This window comes from Plecotus auritus (assembly GCF_963455305.1).
Source record: "Plecotus auritus genome assembly, chromosome: 1".
In the NCBI taxonomy this organism is placed as follows: domain Eukaryota; kingdom Metazoa; phylum Chordata; class Mammalia; order Chiroptera; family Vespertilionidae; genus Plecotus; species Plecotus auritus.
The window spans coordinates 217,585,815-217,609,480 of NC_137770.1; the positions used below are offsets into that span (position 1 = coordinate 217,585,815).

The 23,666-nt window shown below is 40.3% G+C and overlaps 1 protein-coding gene across 7 annotated transcripts in view; it reads left to right on the forward strand.

Annotated features, from left to right (window-relative positions):
* Positions 1 to 23,666, forward strand: part of CORIN (corin, serine peptidase) — a 204,558-nt gene that overhangs the window by 24,340 nt on the left and 156,552 nt on the right. For 4 of the 7 annotated variants that reach the window (XM_080647714.1, XM_080647715.1, XM_080647711.1 and 1 more), the window contains exon 3: positions 12,839 to 13,051. In XM_080647714.1, the coding sequence (XP_080503840.1) occupies positions 12,839 to 13,051 (213 nt within the window). The remainder of the gene's footprint in view (positions 1 to 12,838; positions 13,052 to 23,666) is intronic. The other 3 variants (XM_080647716.1, XM_080647713.1, XM_080647717.1) reach the window with 1 other exon arrangement.

Sequence of the window (23,666 nt, forward strand, 5' to 3'; positions counted from 1 at the left end):
GAAGTCAAAATTAAAATTAGCATGGTTTATAAGAGTGATTTCTACTTAGTACTTTTATAAACTAAAATAACAATAAGAGTGTTAGCTGTTGACTAACTTAGGTAAATCTGCAGTTTCAAATCCACTATAATCACTCTCCTAATTATTATTAACTAGTGGCCCGGTGCACAAAATTCATGCACATTAAAATGGAATTAATTAGAGGAAATATTTTAATATTGCTATTTGCCCTTTCTCTATAATAGAAGTGTCAGAGATGAAAGGAAATTACTAAAATATGTATGAAAATCTTCCTCCTGTCAGAGTCTGGGCCGTGCCCCAGAGTCAAGTCCCCACCCACCCACAAATGCCTTGAAATTGCGCGAGACCCAGGCCTGGCTGGCCCCACCCTCATTGGGCAAGTTCCAGACCCGGCCGGCCCCACCCCCATCAAGCCCTGCTGGGTGGAGGGCACAGCCTCAGATCCCCCAGCCTGGCGCCGGGGTCGGGGGTGTGGACTGAGGTCCCCGTCAAGCCCTGCTGGGTCAGGGGCGGGGCCTGAAGTCCCCCATCAAGCCCTGCCAGGCTGGGGTCACGGCCAGAGGCCCTCTGTCAAGCCCTACCGGGCAGGCGGGGGTCGCAGCCTCAGGTCCCCTGCCCTGGCCCAGCACCACGCAGCCTCAGGTCCCTGCTGATCGCTCGTTATAGGAACCCTGCCTCCAATGTGGGCACAGCCATCTTGTGTTATGGGAACCTAGCCTCCATTGTGCGCGCCACCATCTTGTGACAGCATGAAGGTCAATTTGCATGTCACCTCTTTATTATATAGGCTATTAATTAATGGATTAATTAATTCAATACATTTAAGGAGTGATTACTAGGTAGCAGAAACATTGAAAGTCCCTGAGAACTCAAGGATGTTTAAATTAGTCCTTCTTTCTCAGGAACTCGCAGTTGAGAGGAAGAAATGATTGTCACACTAGGCAACACATGTTGATGATAGAGGTATATACAAGGTGCTTTTGTGGACAGTCATAAGGCTTCATGGGGCATTAACATTTTAACTTTTGGAATAAAAATAGAAATTCAGGTTAGAAGGCAGTAGCACATGGGTCACATTTGGCTGAGAAAAAAGCAAGGGTAAAAGTATAACCCATGAAAGATGCTGATGGACTTGGAAACAGGGTGAAATTTTGGTAGGAAATGCAGCTAGATTGATGAATGACAAAATCTTACATGTCGTCCTAAGGAATATGGGCACCTAGGTAGCTGGTTTTCAATATCTATTCCATAGAACCAAGTTCTGAGAAAAAGAGTCAAGGATTACACAATCATTTGCTTTAAATTTCTATTTTTTAAAAAAATTGAACTCAAATGTACACTCAAACTCAATGTTACATATTAATTTTTAACAAACCAGAGACCAGCAGCAAAGTAATTTGTGCTGACAGATTTACTGATTTGTATTTGGATCTTGCTATCTCTCTTTAAATGAACAATATCCTAAGTTTAAAAGGTGAGTTATTGGGAAAAAAAAAAAAAAAAAACAACTCAAAATCTTGCCATTGATAGCTACTTATTGCTATGAATCAGAATTTTTTTGAACATGTGCAATCAAATAAAATACAAAAATAAATAGCAAGATGATAAAGATCTAGTTGCACTACCAATCATTTTAAAATACTTTATTTCACTCAAACTACCTATTATTTTTATTGCTCAATTTATAAGTTATGTATTTAGAATTTATAAAGTAAATTAATCTCAACAAAATACAGCTTATGTCTATGTTGTGGATATTAGGCTCTGAGTAGAGGAAGGATGTCATTAAAACAGTGCTTTAAGTGGGTTTTATTTATTTATTTAAATAATTTTTTTACAGCTTTATTGAAATATGAGAGGCCAGGTACACAAAATTCGTGCACAGGTGAGGTCCCTTGGCTCAGCCAGTGATTGGGGCTGATTGGGGCTGTCTTGCCTATTCCCCATCCTGATCGGGGCCGATTGGGGCTGCCTGGCTAGGGAAAGGAACCGCAGGAGGTTGGCCAGCCATGGGAGGTTGGCTGTGGGAGTGCACTGACCACCAGGGGGCAGCTCCTGTGTTAAGAGTCTGCCCTCTAGTGGTCAGTGCACATCATAGTGACTGGTCATAATGGTCACTTAGGCTTTTATATATAGAGATCTTTAGAAAGTGGAAGTTTTTCAAACATCTTCAAAAGTATTCTTTTTGTAGTTCTGCACCAGTTGGTTTGATATAGATATATTGAAGTATCTGCCCAAGTAAACATTTTCTATTTTATAACTGATATGCTTGTTGTAATGAGCAATAAAATCACTTTATATCTTTTTTTAAAAACCTCATTAAATCCTGCTTACTTTTAAAAACATTCTGTTTTGTTTGAGTTTACAACTCCCTGGTCTTTCAAAGTTTTGTAGCTATTTCTAGGTCCACGAGGGTTGCTAAGGGATGCTGGAATGCCAATTGTGCATCAAAGAGCTCTAGCTTAAAAAGTCAAAGAGATAATAGTGAGAGGATTATCGATTACGAAAAGGTAATAAAAGCCCTATGCTAACAAACACAGATGCTCTATGTGTATTTAATTTTGTCTGTTTGGGCTTCTGTCATGCATACAGTCAAGATGGTAATAAAACAACTTCTGAAGATAAAAGAGTTGAACTTTATGAGAAATTATTTCGGCAATAGGCTATAGAAGAGAGCAGTACAAATAGTTCCTCACTTCAACCCCTAAACTGGAGTTGGAGCTACAAATGTTTAGTTTAGTTTGGTATTTCTAAGATCGGCAGATAGTCTGAGCGGTCCGAATGATTACCAAAGATTTGGATTCTAAAATAAGGTCTTTGAAAGGAAAATTAAAGAGTGAGAAAGCTACAATATTATATGTAGTTTTTTATTTATTAAGTTATAGTCTATTACTGAAGGACCATATGATATAGGAGAAGGAGCTTAAAGTTTGACAGAAAAAGGTCTGGGTTAGCATCTTATTCTCTCCCATTTACTGGATGTGTGACTTTAGGGACCATACTTTACCTTCTCTGTGAAATGGGGACTATAATCCTTATTTGTTTCACAGGACTGTTATGGAAGTAAAATGAAATAATTGTCAGTGTTTTTGTAAGTTACAAAATTGATAATGAAAGTAAAGAATTAGCTTTTACTTACAAACATTATTAAATCAGATAATTATTTTAATGAATAGTTTCATTTTACTTAAAATTAACTCAAACGTGTTTATCTTATTTTAACTCTATCCATAAAAATTAAAACCTTTGGTCCTGGCCTGAGCATCAAAGGGTTGCAGGTTTGATTCCCAGTCAAAGGCATGTACCTGGGTTGCAGGTTCAATCCCTGGCCTGGTCAGGGCAAATTAAGGAGGCAACCAGTTGATGTTTTCTCTCTCACATCAATGTTTCTCTCTCTCCCTCTCTCTCTCTTCTTCCCTCCCTCATTTCCACTCTCTCTGAAAAGCAATGGAAAAGATATCCTCTGGTGAGAAATAATAATAATAATAATAATAATAATAATAATAATAATACCTTTGTACTATGACCCATTGCCATAGTAATCCTATAATCTACAACTCCCTAATCCCATAAACCAAGCCATTGCCACAGTATATTTTAATTGCTAATAAAGTAGCTAGATAAAGTTGACTGACTACTGTGTTTGCAATGTGATGACAAGTTTACATGACCTTTATGTTGAGACCCAAGGGTTACTTTCAGAGGTTAATTCATTTCTTATAAGAAGTAAACTGGCAGCAGGCTGTACTGTCATTACATGTCTAGAGTCAGCTTATGCCATGGAGCACTTTATCAGACATTGAACTAATACTTACCCTAAATTATATCTATATCTATATCTATATATCTATATCTATATCTATATCTATATCTATATCTATAATATTTGCAATTAAAGTAAAATTATTTTGAGAAGCATGCATATAACTGAAGTACAATAGCAGATATAATTTGGTACTATTCATTCCTTTAACAAACATTTATTGAGTGCCTGTTATGTGCAAGTCAGTGAGCTACAGGCATTGGATGCACCTGGAATAAAGCCTATTCTTACAGACTCCATGGTGCAGTGAGGGAGGAAGGCATTAGAAACAAAAGTCACCCGATCGATTAATTACAACAGAGGTAACTCCTATGTGGGAAGAGATAGTTACTATGAGAGCTTATGACAAGGGACTGAACCCAGTCAGGTGAGGGAAGCCTTCCCTGAGGGTGTGTTCCTTTCAACATAAACTCCATGAAGGTGGAGTAAGGGAGTGACATGATTCATCTGGTTGGGGCTTTTAAAAGGCGCCTTTGTTCCAATCCCCCAACTCTCCTCCCCAAAGAGATGAAGGGATTAAGAAGCACAAATTGGAAGTTACAAAACAGTCAGAGGGATGTAGAGTACAGCATAGGGAATATAGTCAATAATACTGTGATAACTATGTATGGTGTCAGGTGGGTACTGGAAATAACGGCGGAACATTATGTTAAGTATATGATTGTCTAACCACTGTGCTGTACAACCAAAACCAATCTATACTAATAAAAGGGTAATATGCTAATTAGACCGGGTTGACTGGACATCTTCCGGTTGTCTGGTCCTTCTTCCAGACAAAGCCATGGTGGCGGGGGCCAAGGCAGAGGCAGTTAGGGGTGATCAGGCTGGCAGGTAGAGGGGGCTATGGGTGATTAGGCAGGCCAGCAGAGGCGGTTCAGGGCCATCAGGCAGGCAGGCAGGTGAGCAGTTAGGAGCCAGTGGTCCTGGATTGAGAGAGGGATGTCCAACTGCAGGTTTAGGCTTGAACCCTGTGGCCTGTGTGTAGAGAAATAAAGACCTGGGAGGTTTTCCATTTTAAAGTGCTATTCAAAATACATTGTAAGCTAGGAAATTAGACACCACCCCACCCTGTGCATGAATTTTGTGCACTGGGCCTCTAGTACAACATAATATTGAAAGGAAACTGTACTTGAAAAATAAAAATTGAAGTTAAAAAAAGGGTGCCTTTGGCAGCTGTGTGGAGAAAGGATGGGAATGAGTAAAGTGTGTGGCAGGGGAAAAATGGGGGCTTATTACAAGAGTCTTAGAAATATGGTACTTGGGGGATGGTCTGTACAGAATTTTGCGAACTATTGTTTATTCCATTTAATTTCACCAAAGTTATGGTCCAAAACATCTCATTAGAATGCTCTTAACAACGCCCCCCCCCCCCTCAGGCTACAGAAAACTTTGTTTTAAAGGCTCTTCTACTCATCCACATTGAAAATAAATTTTCTTTGTTTTAGCTATAAATTTATGAAGAATGGCCTAATGTGACCTTCCAAGTTTTCTTAATACTACGAAAAGTCTATGTGTGGCCTGTTAATTGTTTATTTTTGTTTTTAAATGAAGAAAACAGAAAAGTTATAATGGAGAGTATAGGAAATATGGTAAACAGTACATTTTTCTTGAACTCAAGAGAAATTGTCCTCTACAAAAGTGACTTTCCTCTTTGAAAATGCCAGATGGGATGGAGATCATTGAACTAAAATATAGTTTTGCTCTTAGAAAATTTCTGAGCAGCTTGTGGCTTTTTACAAGGATTTGGAATTATAAAGATCTTAATTTCCTAGCTTACAATGTATTTTGAATAGTACCTTAAAATGGAAAACCTCCCAGATCTTTATTTCTCTACACACAAAATTTAAGATGCTCTATGATCCTTTATGACCTGACTCCACATTCCTTATTGAAATCTACAAATTTCTTTAATAATCCTGGCTCTTCTGGTACAGATTCATCAACACAGACTTCTCAAACTTGAGAATATATATATATAAAACTAAGACCTGAGGTTATACTTAAAGTCTAAAGCATTTTGAAATAGTAGCCAAAGAATTTGTACTCAAAATGTGGTCCATGGACTAGCAGCACCAGTACCACTTGGGAGTCTGTGAAATGCATAATCAAATCTTGGGCCCCACCCACCCCTGCTGAATTGGCATTCTAACAAGACCCACAGGTGATTTCTGCATGTTCATCCAGTCTTAACCTACTGCAATCTGACCTTCCCCTCTTTCTCTTCTTTTCATACTGGCAACTCTGTCCTTACCAAAGCCACCAATGTCTTTTTATCCTGCTGCATTTGAAACCAATGTGAACAGGACTTTAAAATGAAGGTCCTTATGTTTTCTTTCTGTGTTTGTTTACATCAAGTTAGACTGAGCATGCTCACTGTTAGTTGGTGCTAGGAATACTTTCTCCATTCAGGTGAGACATGCAGATATGGTCTTGCTCAGTCTTTACTACTCCTTTTTCTTGATATGCTCTTCTGCTTGGCCTGCAAATGATCACTCCTGACTTTCCTTTTACCTCTGTTCTTTGTTCTTTCTCCACTTCCTTAAGCTCATCTTTCTCTGTTCTTTCTCCACCTCCTTAAGCTCATCTTCCTCTACTTATCCATTAAATGTTAAGGTATCTGTCCTAAGGGCTCTTCTCACTTTCCACCCATGCCTCTCTTGACAATGTCATCCACTCCCCTGACTTCCTTCATCATTTATACTCAACAAGTATTACTGAGACCTACCCTGGTGCTAAGCATTCTGTTGGGTGTTTGAGATCAGACATGCATAAAAAACCCACCTACAAGGAGACAGACACGAAAACAGACAGTTCCACTTGAGTGTATAAGTGATCTAAGCAGTGTGTCTCTGGGAACACAAAGACACATATTTGTGGGGGAGTCTGGCAAGGCATTCCGGAGGAAGTGTTTGGATTGCTCTCAACTTAGACTTTTCTCCTGGAATGTTTCACAGGCATTTTTATACTCAACTAGAGGCCCGATGCATGAAGATTCATGCAAGAATAGGCCTTCCTTCCCCTGGCTGCCGGCACCACCTTCGCTCCGGCCTGAGCCACCTTTCCGCCTTCGCTCTGGCCAGAGCTGCCTTCCTCCTCTCGCCTTTTCATGTCAATTTGCATATTCCCTCCTTATTGGCTGTGGGCGCTACCACCTTTGTCGTGGCATTACAGTCAATTTGCATATTCCATCTTTATTAGATAGGTTGTACCTGTAGTAGGGACAATAACAAAAGTAAGATCCTACAAATTCTATTTTTCATTCTCTATTATCTAATGTGACAGTCAGGGTAGGCTATGCTATACTGTGTAACAAACATCCTACTGGCTTAAAAACAATGAAGGTTAATTTTACGCTCATACTACATGTCCTTTGCAAGATGGCAGTGTGGTGGTGGTGAGGGATGTGCTTTGCTCATTGGGGTCAGGGAGTAAATTGATGAACAAGCCATCATCTTGAACCTTTGTGGTTATTGTGCCAGAGAGAAAGATAAAGAGCACTGGAGGCTCATTCTTTTTTTTAAAGTATATTATTATTATTATCATTATCATCTACAATCAGCATGGTGTACAAGAACTCATAACTGAAAGTTTATATCCTTTGACCAACATCAAAGATGTATGAGACAAGAGAATGAGGCCAGAGAATGTAACCCAAGCATGTGTCCTAGTACAATGGGAGAGAAGGGAAAACATTTGATGAACAGCACTAAGGACCACCACCTCTATCATATTTGGGGGTACCTTCATTTACCCAGTAATTCAAACCTGAAACCTGAAGGGACCTCTGACTCTTTCCCTTATGTTCTCACAGTTTTGCCTTGGCAAGCTTTCTCCCGATTGTTCCGTTTATCCTTACTGCTTTTGTCTTGGGTCGGGCCTTACTCTTCTCTCACTTGGACTATCAGTAGCCTTGTTACTAACTATCCTCTAGACTTACTCCTTTCAGGCATCAGCTTGCTGCTAGAGTGTTCATTCTAACATCCCACTCTATTTAAGATCCTTCAGAAGTTCTCCATCCCAACAAGATCAATTCCAAACCTTTAACAGGAACTGCCCTTTCAGTCTTGCTTCCACTCCCTCTCCCTTTCTCTTGCCAGTTCCCTGTGTGCTAGCCATGCTTAATTACTTGCTGCTAGGCTCTTGTATATCTTTTCTACTTTGCTCTATCTAGAAAGTTCTCCATTCCCTATGACCATACCTCGCCTCCCTCCTCCCAGAAAATGCTTTGCTCAAACTTAGAAAATCTCTAATCATCTTCTAAGATTCACATCGAGCATCATTCTCCCCTAAGAAACCTTTCCTGACTTTCCAAAATGGAGTGACAGCTACTTGTCTATTTTTTGTCACCAGATTGTCCTATGCATATCATTCTCAAAGCATTTGCAGCATGGTTTGTATTTTTAGACGACATGGCTGTCTCCCTCAACTAATCTATAAACATCTTGACGATAAGTACCTCTCTCTAGATTCTGTGTTCTCAGCAGAGAGTAAATACAAAGTTTCTGGCACAGAGAAAATGCAAAGTAAATGTGTTACCACATGGCTAGAGATATAAAGACAGGAATTCATTTCAAACTCATGAAATAGGAAGATAAATTTGTTTACATGCATATGGTGGTTGATTTTTTTTTTTAAGGTACGTACCTTGTCCAAAGTGAGAAGTGTCTGTAGGTGTATGTGTATGTGTCGTGTCCCAACTCAATTTTGGGTAAGTTACACAACTCTTATAAGCTTCAGTTTCCTTCTCTCTGAAACTCTATGAAGAAGAGTTAATTATAGAATCTACTAGGGGCCCAGTGCACGAATTTGTGTACCTTGAAAGAAACTGTGGGCCATGAGGCTGTGGTGGGCACAGGGACGGGTCTCAGACCATCCTCTATGCCCCTGTCTGGCCCCTCCCACCGCGGCCCCCGGTCTCCTGTCTGCCGGCAGCCCCACTCCCGCCGCCGCTCACACCTGCTGATAGTGCAGAGCAATTGGGGCTGGTGCCAGCAGCAGGTGTGAGCAGCAGCTGCTGCCCCGATCGCCCCTCAGGAGCACAGGAAGGTGGAGAAGCCCTCATGGGCGATCGGGGCTGGCAGCAGGTGCGAGTGCTGGGTGGGACCATGGTGCGCAGGAGCAAAGAATTTTCAGTAACCACCAGAGACTCGCCCTGATGACAGCGACCGGTGCCTCTCCTTGGTCTGGCGTCCCCGCTCACCTGCTCCACCATCCCGCTGTGGCCAACGCCCGCCATGTTCCACACTCTGCCACCTGCTGCAGATGTCCGCCATGTTCCGTGCGCACCCCCTTGGTTGTTCGGTGTTCTGCCGTTTGGTCTATTTGCATATTAGTGTTTTATATATATATAGATTTCATAGGATTCTTGGGAGGCTAACCCAGGAGATGGCTGAAGTGAGGATACTGAGCAAGGTGCTTGTATTTGTTTCCTGTGGCCGCTATAACAAATGATCACAACCTTGGTAGCTTAAAACAACACAAATTATCCTAGAATTATGGAGGTCAGAAGTCCAAAATAGGTCTCACCAGGCTAAAATTAGCGTGTTGGTTGTACTGCATTCCTTTTGGGGGCTCTAGGAGACATTCTGTTCCCTATTTTCCCCAGCTTTTAGAGGCTTCCTGCATTCCTTGGCTTGTGGCTCCTTTCTTTCTTCAAAATGAGCAATGGCCCATTGAGTCTTAGTCACACTGTGTGGCTCTGGCACACACTACCTCCCCTCCCTTTTCTGCTTGTAAGAACCTTGGGCTCACCTGAATAATCCAGGAGAGGTTTTCCACCTCACATTCCTTAATTGACAGCTGCAACATCCCTTTTGCCATGTAAGGTGTGTAAGGTAACATAGTCATAGGTTCTGAGCCTGAGGCTGTGGCCACCTCTGGGGCAGCATTATTTTGCCAATTACAGTGCTCAATCCACTCACTGTAGGTGATCAGTAAAGCTTGGCTATTATTACTGGAATTATAGACAGTTTCTTAAACATTGTTAAATAGAGCTGAAACACTTTTGAGCCATACAATGTGGTTTTCTATTAATATTTTCGCAGGAAATAGTCACCATTATTTCACTCCGAAAGTGGGTTAAGTGATTCACTTTTGAAAATGTCCTCAGCCATTTTGCTTTAAAGGTAGAAGAAAATGGTGTTTATTGGTAGGAAGACAATTTTACTTTCATTGTGTAGTAATGGCTAACAGTTATTGAGAACTTACTGTGTGCTGTGAACTGTTTCAGGTAGTTACGTATGTATTGACCAGTTTGATTCTAACGACCAGCCCCATAAAGGGAGGTACTTTTATTTTCCTTATTTTATGGCAGTTGAGAGTGTGTGCAAAGTTTCAGGATTGTAAATGCTAGAGACAAGACTTAAATCCAGCCGGTCAGGTTGTGGAGCCTGTAATTCTAACCACAGCTCTATAAAAGCAGGAATGCGGAAAAGGATGGGCAACACTGGAAGAATGAGCACTCTACTTTGAGCTGATAACTCAGCATTTTTATAGTTCATCATGTTCTACTAACTGGAGGGTATTTAGTCGTATTGAGTTCTAATTTTTGTGCTTTTTAAAAAAATACATAATAGGCAACCAACTGTAAGTTGAGAGTTGGTCAGTTTCTAGAGATGCTTGAAACAAAATTGTCTAGTAAGTTCAGGCTTTCACATACAGGTCTCTTAGCCACCTTCTTATTCTTATTCTTATTCTTATTCTTATTCTTATTCTTATTCTTATTCTTATTCTTATTCTTATTCTTATTCTTATTCTTATTCTTATTCTTATTCTCATTCTCATTCTCCTCCTCCTCCTCCTCCTCCTCCTCCTCCTCCTCCTCCTCCTCCTTCCTCTTCTTCTCTCTCTCTCTCTCTCTCTCTGTCTCTCTCTCTCTGTCTCTCTCTGTCTCTCTCTCTCTCCATACTTTAGAAACATTAGTTATAGCAACTACCGTGTATTATCATTCTATTCTACCAAACCACTTGATATGTAGAATTTAAGAGTAAGAAAGCTGCTTTTTTTTTTAAAAAAAAAAAGTTATCTAAGTCAGTTTTCCTAAGAAAGTCAGTGTTTCAAAGGACATCTGAGAGTAACTAGATACTATTACTAGTCACCAATGTGGTTAGGTAAAAAAGATAAGAGAAAGATTATTAATAAGGCTAGTCATTACAAACAAAATGTTAACAGCTGCAGATGTTTCATTCGGTAAGGATCTCCTTTTATTAGTAGGTGAATTACTCAGGGACATAACTATGAGGAACTGGCATTTGCTAAAAGTGTGTTGACAGAGCTGGGTGCTGATCCATAGGGTCAGCATGATAAGTAAATCGACTTCATGGACATTATGTATTCATTATAGCCACATTGGCGGAAACATGTTATGTGAAAAATCTCTTTATACCAAAACAAGTAGAGAAGAGAGCAACTAACAAGTGGATGAAAATAATATTATATCTAATTGATTAGTAAAATTTTCTGTATGAATGAAATGCATGTTATGTAGTAATCAAGTCTATCACATATTTATTTTGATCCAGAATAAATTCTAAGTCATTTTAAAAACAGTTAAAGGAAGGCTTTCATTTCACCTACTGCATTTGATATTCACTCATAATCACACGGACACTTTGGAGGATGTGTTACCTGCACAGCGTGGTTCTGATTTAGCTTTTACACTCGATGTTTTATTTAGAATCCTTTGGCAGATGAAGCTGTTGACCTCAGTTAGCCAGAAAACAGCTGCTTTTCTATTTTGATTTGTAGTTAATGTTTACCAAGTGTCAAGCACATGTAGAGAAATTTTTTCCATAGACTGATGTTAAACATTTTATTTATATTTCTTTTATTTTTAATGGTCCATGAACTGTTTGGAAATGTGAGAACCAATTAGAGCATTCGCTGTAAATGTTTTTAGAAAAAAAAAGTCCCTTGGGTATTTCTCTAATGGATCAATATCACATTCATTTATTTTAGTAGCATTCTCAACTACAGTGCTATATTCTGGAAACAGTCTGTTATCTATTTTAATGGAGTTAAAAATACATGATCTCTTTCAAATTTCTCAAACGTTCCTGCCTGAAGTCAAAGCGAGGTGGTCTCCAGTAGTCATGTTTGAGTTTCTATTTTGTCAGTGAATGAATAGGTTGAGAAAATGTCCAGTTGATAATGTTAGTTAATGACTATTTCTTATTTCTTGTAATTATTAAAATGAAGATAATTTAGTTTCTTCTTTTTTTTTGTGGGAATTAGAATTTCACTTTTTTGATATATTTTTTCTATTGGTAAATATATGAGCCCTATTATTTTTATTTTTCTGTTACGCATAGTTCACTGAAATTTAGTGTAAAATGCGAAGAAACCTAAGGAGAAGACTAAGGAGGCACTACTGTGTCGTTTGGTGGAGATAGAGATGGAGATATGGAGAACACGTGTCCTGGGTGCTGAGTAGCATAAAATAATGGGACAAATTGAGAAAGAGAAGGCAGGAAGGAAAAACTGTAAGATTCACCACGTTTTGTTGTTGTTGTTTTAAAATATATTTTTATTGATTTCAGAGAGGAAGCGGGGGGGAGAGAGAGAGAGAGAGAGAAAGAGAGAAACATCAATGATGAGAGAGAATTATTGACTGGCCGCCTCCTGCACGCAACCCAGGGCATGTGCCCTGACCAGGCGTCGAACTGTGACCTCCTGGTTCACGGGTCGATGCTCAACCACAGAGCCGTGGCGGTGGGTATCACCACGTTTTATTTACTTGTGGCAAGTCTCCGGGGTAATAGCCTTAAATTCTTTGGGCACTGAAAACCGAGGTAAGGAAGCAATAGTTTTTTTCACAGGGTTATGTGTTTTACAGAAGAGAAACTCTACCGATTAGCTGTGCTGACCATCAGCTTTCTCTTTGTGTTTGCCGGGGTAGAATGTGACTTGGGAAAGTAGCTGTAGAATTTTCTTCAGATGTGTTTAAAAATGAATCCTTCTAGTAATGTTTTAAAAATACATATTTTTGTCTTTCAGGAACATTACAAAAAGCCTACTTGAAATCAAATGAGAGTGAACCTATAGCCACTGACGGTGAAATTCAAGTGCCTGATGTTCTTCTTACAAATACAGTTTACCCTGAGAGCGCCGTGACACCTACTACACATCCCAACCAACACGCTCCTGCCTGGACCACCCATGCTCCTCTCCCAGGGGACCAAGGTCACAGGAACACGAGTAAGCCTGAAGGTGCTGAATGCATGTGCCCTTTAATGTCTGTGGAACCCACAGGTGGATTTTCAAGTGTGGCAACAGATGCTCATAAATCAGTCACTTAATGATCATACAGGCAAAGCTCCACTCATTTCCCCGGCAAGCCTAGCAGAGCGCGCTGTTCAGCTCAGCCATCCCGGTGGGACATGAGTGAGTCATGAAGAGGCACCGTGTGATTCAACATTTCTGAGGCATGAAAATGTCTCTGCCCCAATATAGTGGTACTGATTTTGTGGGGGTTCACCTCTAAAAGTCTGTGCTTCTCTTTTGAAGTTTTAAGTTACTTATTTTGAGATGCTTAAATGATGTTACTTATTTTGTTGTCGGTACCTTGTAGAAGAGACCCCAGTTCTGTAACAGAACACCAAGTGATTTAACAGGAGCTACCCGCCCTCTCATTTGCCTTTGACATGTCCATGGGTTCTTATTACCTCGATTCACTCTCCTCCCTTTTTTATTGACTGTGCAATGTACTGTGCGTGCTGGTGACTGACAGGTCATCACACCATGAGGAACATGGCATGTGTGAAACTTCTGCTTGAGGGCACCTGGAGAGATTTGTCAGTTATTCCAGGAAAAGAGGTGGGAGAGAGAGAAAACGCAGTGTGAAGACTGGGTCACTGAGATGGTGGCAGACAATGTTCTCTGGAAGGTGACTCTATTCCTCAACACCTCTCAGTTTTGTTTTTTTTTATCAAGTTACTAAGCTTCCAGTGTGGATGGGAGTGGATTTGTGTGGAAAGTTTTCTAGAGCTTCGGCTCTGCCGCAGTCAGCGCCGTCTCTGTCAGGACTTGCTCCTCAGTTGTCTTTTTTTTTTTTTTTTAAATTTCTTTATTGATTAAGGTATCACATATTTGTCTTGATTCTTATTTTCTTCCTCCTAAAACAAAGTTATGTGATTGAAAGCGATAGCAGGCCCTACCAGCCACCATCATCTTCTTGTTTCCTCCTCCCTCTTTCATGAAAACCCACCAAGGGAAATCACCTCTGAGGGCCAGGACAGAGGATTGACTTTCATTCTGAGCCATGCAGGGAAGGACTGAGCTGACGCTTGGCTGTCGCAGTCCATGTTTGCCAGTGTCTGAAGAAAAGCAGGATTAGTCTATTTCTCCAGAGACAGACTGTTGGACTCCATTGTTTCACGAGGCACCGGTAGGCATTAGCTGTTTCTTAGACTCAGTGCTCACCAGTGATTCATACAGGTTTGTGTTCATTACCTGACAGTGATACTGCAAACCCCAATTATGCCAAGTAAAATGTATGTTCCTCCTGAGTTTAATTTTGAGGTGTTTTGTTTTTATTGTTAAATATTTTGGTCATGCCTTCAGCACTTCATTATTCTTAAGGACAGTATTTTTCCATCAGAAGTGCAAAAGTCATTGAAGCAAAAACTCAGTCCAGTTAATGTGGTTGCAATTACAGCCATTGTTATTTTCTTTTACTAAGTGGATTTGCCTCGATTGTGAAAGCTCCATTATTTGTTGAGGTTCCAGTTGAGGTGACAGACACGTACCCTGAAGAGTAAAGAAACATATGGTACCTGTTGCTCAGTTTGGAAGTTTGATGGGAGTCTGTTTGACTCGTTCTTTTCTTCCTGTGGCTGGAACATTGCTTGAGAACATGAACGTAAGTTGACATGTAAAGGAAATCCAGGTAAAATGAGCATGATTAAATGGAGAAAGGCTGAAACTTTGGAATGTGTCATTCTGTGTAGTTAATGTGTTGGTTGTTCGAACTGAGCTGTACTGTTTGACTACATGACTCTCAATAGACGGTCTATATTAACTAAAATTGTTTATTGCAAGAGATTTGGTAGTTTTTCATGCATCCCAGCAGTATTGCTACCCTGCTATTCTAGAGTTTTTGGTAGTTTTCGGGACATGTGTGCGTATTTTCTCTGTGGTTCTTATAATTAACTGGTGAGGTACACAGGACAGGCAATATGTACCAGTTTTCAAGATATAAGATTAAGGATTAGGGAAATTAAGTTACGTGTCTGATATCACTTGTGTAGTAATCATTTGGTAGAAATGGAATTAGGATTTAGATCTTGGGACTCCTAGACCAGTGCTCTTTCAACTATTTCATGCTTCCTCAGTCAATATCATTGCTTTTTTTGCAGTGGCAGGAGCATGACTGAGTACATTTAAAAAAATGTATGTATTTTTATTGGTATCAGAGAGGAAGGGAGAGGGAGAGAGAGATAGAAACATCCATGATGAGAGAGAATCATTGATCGGCTGCCTCCTGCATGCCCCCTTCTGGGGATCGAGCCCACAACCCAGGCATGTGCCTGGACAGGGAATCACACTGTGACTTCCTGGTTCGTAGGTGGATGCTTAACCGCTGAGCCACGCCACCTGGACACTGAGCAAATTTTAAGCTCCAAGAGAGTAGAAGAGGAGTCTGTTTTGTTTGTTGCTGCCTATCCCATGATCCGCAAAAAAACAGTTGTTGAATGAATAAACGGCTGTCATTTTAAAACTGTGGCATCTCATTTATCACTTTTTGTTAGTAATGCCTAATCACACTTCTGCACTTGGTATTTATTTAACCAACTCTGTTTAAAGCATCATTTAATGCCTTGTATCTGTATGAACACCTAGCAGAGAATTTGCCTTATTTCTGTTTTCAATCATTCTCTAATGAAAATGTCATTTTAAATTCCAGGCATATGTAAAAGCTATTTAAGTCCATTTCAGTCCAAAAATACAGTAGCCAGACATTCTGTCCTTCACAAATAGCTTGGGTAAAAAACCAAAGGGAGAACTCCTGGCAAAAGGTATCAGGAAATAGCCTTTCCTTAAGACATTTCCTTGGGAGGAGGGGATGATGGGGGGGGGGGGGGGGAACGGGGGTCCTTAATATCATGCCAAAGCATAGAATATTGCGGTTTGTAAAGTTTTAACCACAATTTCCCTAATCCCCCCACTTTACACTGTGCAGCAAAGCTGGGCTTTGTGAATGTGAAATAGGTGTACGTGACATCTGTTACTTCCGGAGTTTCATTAGCTGCATTTGGAAAACCAGTTGTAATATGAAAGGGAAAAAAAGGCCCATAGTTAGCTTTCAGCCTATATTTCAGCAAGGGATTTCCCTAGGTTGCATTCTGTATTTGGGTTTTTATTTTCACTTTGATTCCTTACGTATTTTATAAATATTTGAACATAAATTGAATTTTAAGGAAAGAGAAAAACTCTTTGGCCAACCTAGAGCTTTTTTGTTAAAACTCATATGGCACACAATAGAATAACTAGAAACTGATCAGGAATTAAAGTGACAAGAGTGGGTTAAGGCAGTGAAAGGTAAAAGTGTTCGGTTTTAGCACACAGCTCCTAAATCTCTTATATCAGATGAAAATACATTTTTCATCTCACTTACTTAAAAAAATGCTTTTTGAAATAAAGTCAGCATACCATAAAGTTCACCCTTTTAATATATACAATTAAGTATTTAAAAAATATATTCACAGAGCTGTACAACCATGACTGCTCTCTAGATAGAGATATTTTAGGACATATTTATCACTGCAGAAAGAAATGCCGTATTCATTACCTCTTCCTCTCCCTTTCCCCTGCTTGGGTCCAAAAGGAATCTACTTTTTGTCTCTGTGGATTTGCCATTCTGACCATTTCATAGAAAGGACATCTCATCATCAAGACGTGGCTTTTGTGACCGGCCTCTCCTATCGTTCTTAGTTCTGTGCACAGCCTTGCACATGCTCCTGGCCTTCGAAGATCCCAAGGCATGTGTCAGAGCTTTTCAGAGACCCAATGGACACATCATTCCTGTTTTTCCTTTCAAAGCTTTTGTCCGTCTCTTATTTCCCACCCGGATTCTTGCGGTGGGTGGTTGTGATGTTAAACAATTGGCACAGATTGTGTTTGATAAACGCCCTCGGGATAGAGCTGTTTGCATAGAGAGAGCTCCCAGTCAGGTCAAATAAAGACCAGCCCCGAGAATGAACCCTTTCCCCGGTGCTTCCAGATAGGTTGAATGGTGACAATTCTCTGGGGATGGCTTTTTGGGAGGTCAAATCCATTCTACCCTCTCGTAAGTTGCCAGTTTTCATAGTTACCCGGGTTGCAAGGCCGTCACAGAACTGAGGAGAGGGGAAAGGCAATAGGGCAATTTAAAATGCTACAAAGCTCATAGTTTTTACTGTGATCCAGACATTTTTCTTGAATAATGAAAAAGCAAGCCTTTGGTTAAGTCCCAAAGTTCTAAAAGATTTCATTTTAACATTTTTTCCCCAGTATTTTTACTGCTTTTATGGAGGAACAAATTTTGGAGGATTTTACCCTCCAACTTTTTAAATTTCCTATAACATTGGGAGTTGATTTTTCTTCTTTTTTAAAATTTATTTTTATTGATTTCAGAGAGGAAGGGAGAGGGAGAGGGAGATAGAAACATCAATGATCAGAGAGAATCATTGATTTGCTGCCTCCTGCACGCCCCACACTGGGGATTGAGCCCACAACCTGGGCATGTGCCCTTGGCCGGAATTGAACCTGGGACCCTTCAGTCTGCAGGCCAACGCTGTATCCACTGAGCCAAACTGGCTAGGGCTGATTTTTCTCCTTTTTATAACGCATAAATTTGATTATATTATATATTAATTTTAAATGGAAATCTTTTTTCCCCTTTTTTGTATAAATCACTTTACTCTTTCTCCTTCCTTTGCCTCATATTACCCTATCTATGTGCACAGTTAACCCATGTTGACAACCTAGTGTATACGATTTTATAGTTTTTTCCATGTTTGTGAAACATGGAGTTCGGGGAGCGGATCTCCCCCTTGCAGGTTCTTGCCTCATGAAGTCTGAAGAATAAAATTCGTACTAAAAGGACTTGTTAGTAAAAGTGTGGAAGTTTATTGGAAGCAAATACAAACTCCCACATAGAGAGGGGTTCCCCAGGGGGTAACCAACTAAGCCCCTTTTTCTAAGGTTTATAAAGGCTGTAGTTCTTTGTCTCTTCATGCTCCCTTCTAATTGGACCCCTTCCCCACTTTATGACCCTGTGCTTTTCTAATTGGTCACTCTTTTGCAGAACATCAGCTTCAACATCCAAAACCCACAGTGGTGCCCCTCTTTTTCTCTCCCCCTTATCTTGCAACATTCCTCTATCTCCCGTGAAAATATTTTTTCCTGTTTCCACATTTCTCTATCCTCTGTGAAAGTATGTTTCCTTCTTCCTGATACTCTGTGACTTCTTTATCCTCTGTGAATGTATGCCTTCTGGCAGCTCTAAGCCCTCACCTATGCATTCCTCCCCCATAGACCCTCTTTATTCCTAAGACTCCCTAAACCTGCCTGTTTTGTTCCTAGAATTTCTTTCACTTATACTATCCTATCTAATAAAAGAGTAATATGCAAATTGACCATCACTCCAAGATACAAGATGGCCACCTCCATGTGGTCAAAGATGGCTGCCCCCATGTGGACACAAGATGGCCACCACAAGATGGCTGGCAGGGGACGGCAATTGTGGGCAGTTGGGGGTGACCAGGACTGCAGGGGAGGGCAGTTGGGGGGGACCAGGCCTGCAGGGGAGGATAGTTTGGGGCAACCAGGCCTGCAGGGGAGGGCAGTTGGGGGTGACCAGGCCTGCAGGAGAAGATAGTTGGGGGCAACCAGGCCTGCAGGGGAGGACAGTTAGGGGCAATCAGGCAGAGGCAGGCGAGTGGTTGGGAGCCAGCAGTCGTGGATTGTGAGAGTGATGTCCAACTGCCCGTTTAGGCCTGATCCTGGAGGGACATCCCTCAAGGGGTCTCAGATTGGAGAGGGTGCAGCCTGGGCTAAGGGACACCCCCCTCCTGTGCACGAATTTCTTGCACCGGGCTTCTAGTCCTATATAATAAAAGCCTAATATGCAAATTGACCGAATGGTGGAATGACTGGTTGCTATGACATGCACTGACCACCAGGAGGCAGACGCTCAACACAGGAGTTGCTCCCAACCCGCAGGCCCTGGCCAGTGATGGTGGGAGGGGGTGGGGCTGGTGAGTGGGCGACGCCAGGCCAGCCAAGGCGGGTGCCAGCAGGGGCCCCCTGATTGCCCTGCCAGTCGCCCCACAGATTGGTGCTGATCGCTGGCCAGGCCTAGGTACCCTACCTGTGCACGAATTTTGTGCATCAGGCCTCTAGATATATATAAACATATATGCACATATATGTATACAGAATAATATACATGCAGAGATGATTTTGTAATTGTTTTTCAAAAAGTGGGATCTCATTTAGTACATGTATTTTTCTATCTAATGTTTTCTTGTTCAAGAATACTTCATGTAAATGTGTCTAATTTATTGTTGCAATGACTGAACAGTATTCCATGTTGTCATTAACACCATAATTTATTTTACTTCAGCCGTTCTCCCAATATAAGGTATTCACCTTATATCTAGTTTGTAGTGTTTTTTATGTTATTTTTATTTTGTTTTATCAGTGATCTCTCTTCTGAAGATAAAATGACTTGATCATGGCAGTAAAGCTGTCTAAATAGTAGTGACTTATTAGCAGTCTATCAAAATGCTCTAAACGCATACCCCAAATTTACTAAATGCAGAAAGCTTATGCATCAATCTAAAACCTTAAGGTTATTCTTTCTTCCTAGTTTTGTGTTGTCAACATGGCATTTCTATTAGCTTAAAAGTAAGCTCTGCATAAATATGAAGCTAAGAGGAACAGAGCGATTGTTGTTTTACCTGGATTACTATTTATTAGGCAACTAGCCCAAGGACATTTGAAATCAGGGAATTCTCCTCTCCATGTTTCCGAATGGAACCCTAAATGTTTTTATTATGTTTTTCAACAATCAGTTCTACTGCCCCAGGGTCATGTACCCCCCTCTATAGATTACTTTCTAGATTATTATATGGTTTGGAGTGGGAGTCTGTGCTGGTATGTGTACATGTGGATGGGTGAATTGTATCCTTATCATTCCTGTTATGTTGTTGGACAGTATTTCTCCCTCTGGGGTCTGAGGGTCCTCCGATGTATTGAATTCTCTATAAGAATTTCTTGAATGTATGCTTTCATTTCAAAGATAATAAAAAATAATTAACGTAAGCCTACTCTCAATTACCTGGATCATCATCTTATAACAAGTATTGATATGGATTTTTGGTACCTGTATTTGAGTTTCTATTTATGGTTATGTTGCTGCTAAGCTATACTGCTTAGACTGTAAAAAAAATGACTAAAGAAACAATTTGGTGATACAAGCTTTAACATTTCATGAAGTGAACAGCTTCCTGCCTTCCATCCCATCTTTATCTTACTAAAGGCAGGACGCTTTAGTAAGATAAAGAATAAAGAACAAGGAAGAGAAAAAGAGAAAACACGTGGTTGGCTGGGGCCACGTAGTCACCCTGGCTTTGGATAAGAAGGAACAAGGAAATAAGCATGGAGCCCAGAGCTGGCTTGGCGTTTGGAGATTAGCTGACTGGGAATACTGCGTTTCCGATCAAGCAGAGCAGTTACAGGGGCAGGAAAGTTATCCAAGTTTCGGTTTGGTGACCTGGCTCCCTAGACAAGAGTGGCTCCATCTTGGGCCTGTAATGGTATTTCAATAGACATTTGCCAGCCATCCAGAAAGGAATAGAGACAGAGTCAATAGATATTCTTCTCAGTTGCAGAACAAGGCACGTACTGGCATATTGTAGAAGGGGCGCCTTCGTGGCAGTTCAAATAGAGACAAATGGTAACCAACTCCCTTAGCTGGGATATGTGGTGGTATAAGCTCCCCAAACACAGAAGAGCATGTGCCTCAGGAGTCTGATGCTTTAACAGAACAATGTTAATATTAACTCATTAATATCATTTATTTAAATTTTAATAGTTTTGTAATTTTGTTTCTATTTGATATTTGATGAATACATACCAATTTCATAGCTGTGTTACCCCTATGGGCATGAAGGGGTTTATATCTAATTTTCTGTATACCTGCATAACTTCCTTCCTGTGAAAAAGTCTGTGCAATTCTCCAGCTTTCGAAATATCGCTTTAGGGAACCGGAGTTCCCGGTGTTTGTGTCACATCCCCAGAAATAGCAGAGTCTAACATTTTTTGTGCCAAGGACTCCTTGGGCAATCTGGGGAAGCCTGTAGGTGTCTTCTCACAATAATGTTTTGGTGCTTAAAGTAAATAACAGAATCACAAAGGAAGGCAAATTTATTAAAATTTTGTTATAAAAATATTAGAAATATACATTCATGATATAGTAATAGATGATATAGAAATAATTATGTCTAGCAGTAAGTCAATAACTAATTTTATAACAGCAATGGACATAAATATTTTGAAATGTTTGTAACAACTTCATGTTGATAGGAAAATAGCTGTGATTTCTAATTTATTTTTCTGTTTGTTGCCTTCATTGATAATTTAAGTATGCTAAATTTCAGTTAGAGGTTAATGGAAGTAGAGATGCTATTTATCTCTGATCTAGGTTTTTCACAAAAATTCTATTTATGGGCCATTAGGGCCTTTGGATTATGATTAAGAACACATATTCTAGAGGAAAATATTATTATTATTGTTATTATTATTATTATTATTATTTGGCACCCGGGAGAGTCTGAGGCCTGACTAAGCTGTTTCATTAAGAATTTTCTGGCTCGCCTAACCGGTTTGGCTCAGTGGATGGAGCGTCGGCCTGCGGATTGAAGGGTCCCGGGTTCGATTCCGGTCAAGGGCATGTACCTGGGTTGCGGGCACATCCCCAGTGGGGGGCGTGCAGGAGGCAGCTGATCGATGTCTCTCTCTCATCTATGTTTCTACTAACTCTCTATCCCTCTCTCTTCCTCTCTGTGAAAAGTCAATAAAATATATAAAAAAAAAAAAAAAAAAAAGAATTTTCTGGCTCTGGCTGAGTAGCTCAGTTGGTTATAAGGTTGTGGGTTCAATCCCCAGTCAGGGCACATACAAGAAACAACCAAGGAATCCATACATAAGTGGAACAACAAGTCAGTGTTTCTTTCTCTCTCTGTCTCTCTCTCCCTTCCTCTCTCTGTCTAAAATCAATAAATAAAATTAAAAATTTAAATACATAAAAAAAAGAATTTGCTGCTCCAAAATTTACTGTAGTGATGACGCTTATGTACTTTGCTGGACACCAGCGTTAGACCCGAATGACCAAGCCCAGTTGGTTGTCCTCTCCAATTAAATCATATTCTTCAGGTTTAAGGAACAGTTTGAGATTCAGACATGGGCTTCTAGCTGACCTCAACATCTAAGCAAGAACAAGCGGAGCATTTAACTGTTGCGTGCATGTCTGGTTAGCCTGGTAGCATTCTAGTAAAGATTTATAGATTCCTTGGAAGGGAGAAAGGAAATTCAAATGTAGGAATGGACTCTTTCCTGCTCTTTTTTCTCCCCACTCTCCTTTCCTTCCTCCTCACTCCATCTTTAGATGACTCCATCCCTGGGATGTATTGGGTTTCTCCCAGAGAGAGCAAACTCTATTATTTGCAGAGCTGGGCTTTTGAAAAGGGTAATGGAGCGGTGCCTGTCATTCTCCTTTGGTTACAGTCCCATCCCTCCCTTCTCAAAGATTTCTGGGCAGGACTGCCTGACCCTCTTTCTGACATGAATCCTGCAATATTCCACAGGTGACATGTGCCCCAAAAGGTAATGTGTCTGTAACATATTAATATAGCTAATGAGAGTCAGAGTTAAATAGTCATGTCAACAAAGGCCTGTGGCTCAAATGTTTTCTTCCAGATTCATTATCACAGTTTCCTTTTCAGGAAGAACAGCCCAAAGACCCTTGATCCATTCAGAGAGAAAAACACAAAACAGTAGCATGCTGATAATAGCATTGCCAAAACATTCCCAATCATATTCAAGGACAAAAACAATGTTTCAGAAGCCAAATTCTCAGATAAAATTTTTAAAAATCTGTAATTTACTTTACTCTCTGGTTCTGAAAGAAAATTGGCATGGAACGTATTCTTTTGCTTGAATCATTTCAATTTGCTGACTCTCTCAGGGTTTTGGTCTTTGTACAATTTTGTGTTGAGAGCAAAAGACCCATCAATGGGAGCCTGTTGGCTGTTGTTTGTGCCTTTAGAGAATATGCCTTTTGCCTTCCTTGTAGATGAAATGAGGATGGTAATAGGTTTTCCAAGCCAAACGCTTTGCATCAATTCACAGTTGATGCAAACAATTCCTTGCCTCTTAGTGTTGATGTATTTTATTGTTCTATTTTGCTGCTTTGCATCATTAACAGAATATTTGCATGTGGTATTTGCCTTGATGACTTGCAGTACTTGTTTATAATTATATTTATTGGTGTAAACTCATTATGGTACTTATATACCCTTAATGAGCTATATAAGACATTTCAATTTCAAAGAGCTTAGGTTAATATTCTGGGAAGCGTCATTCATTCATCATCTGCTGTTTACTGGCTGCCAAGCTCTGGGCCTTGGCTGTGTATATAGACTCTAAGGATGGGTCAGATAGAAATCCAGTCCCCAGGTAGCCAAGTAACTACTGGGAGATATGAACATCCTATATAATAGAGAGGTAATATGCAAACTGACCATCACTTCAACACACAAGATGGCTACCACAAGATGGC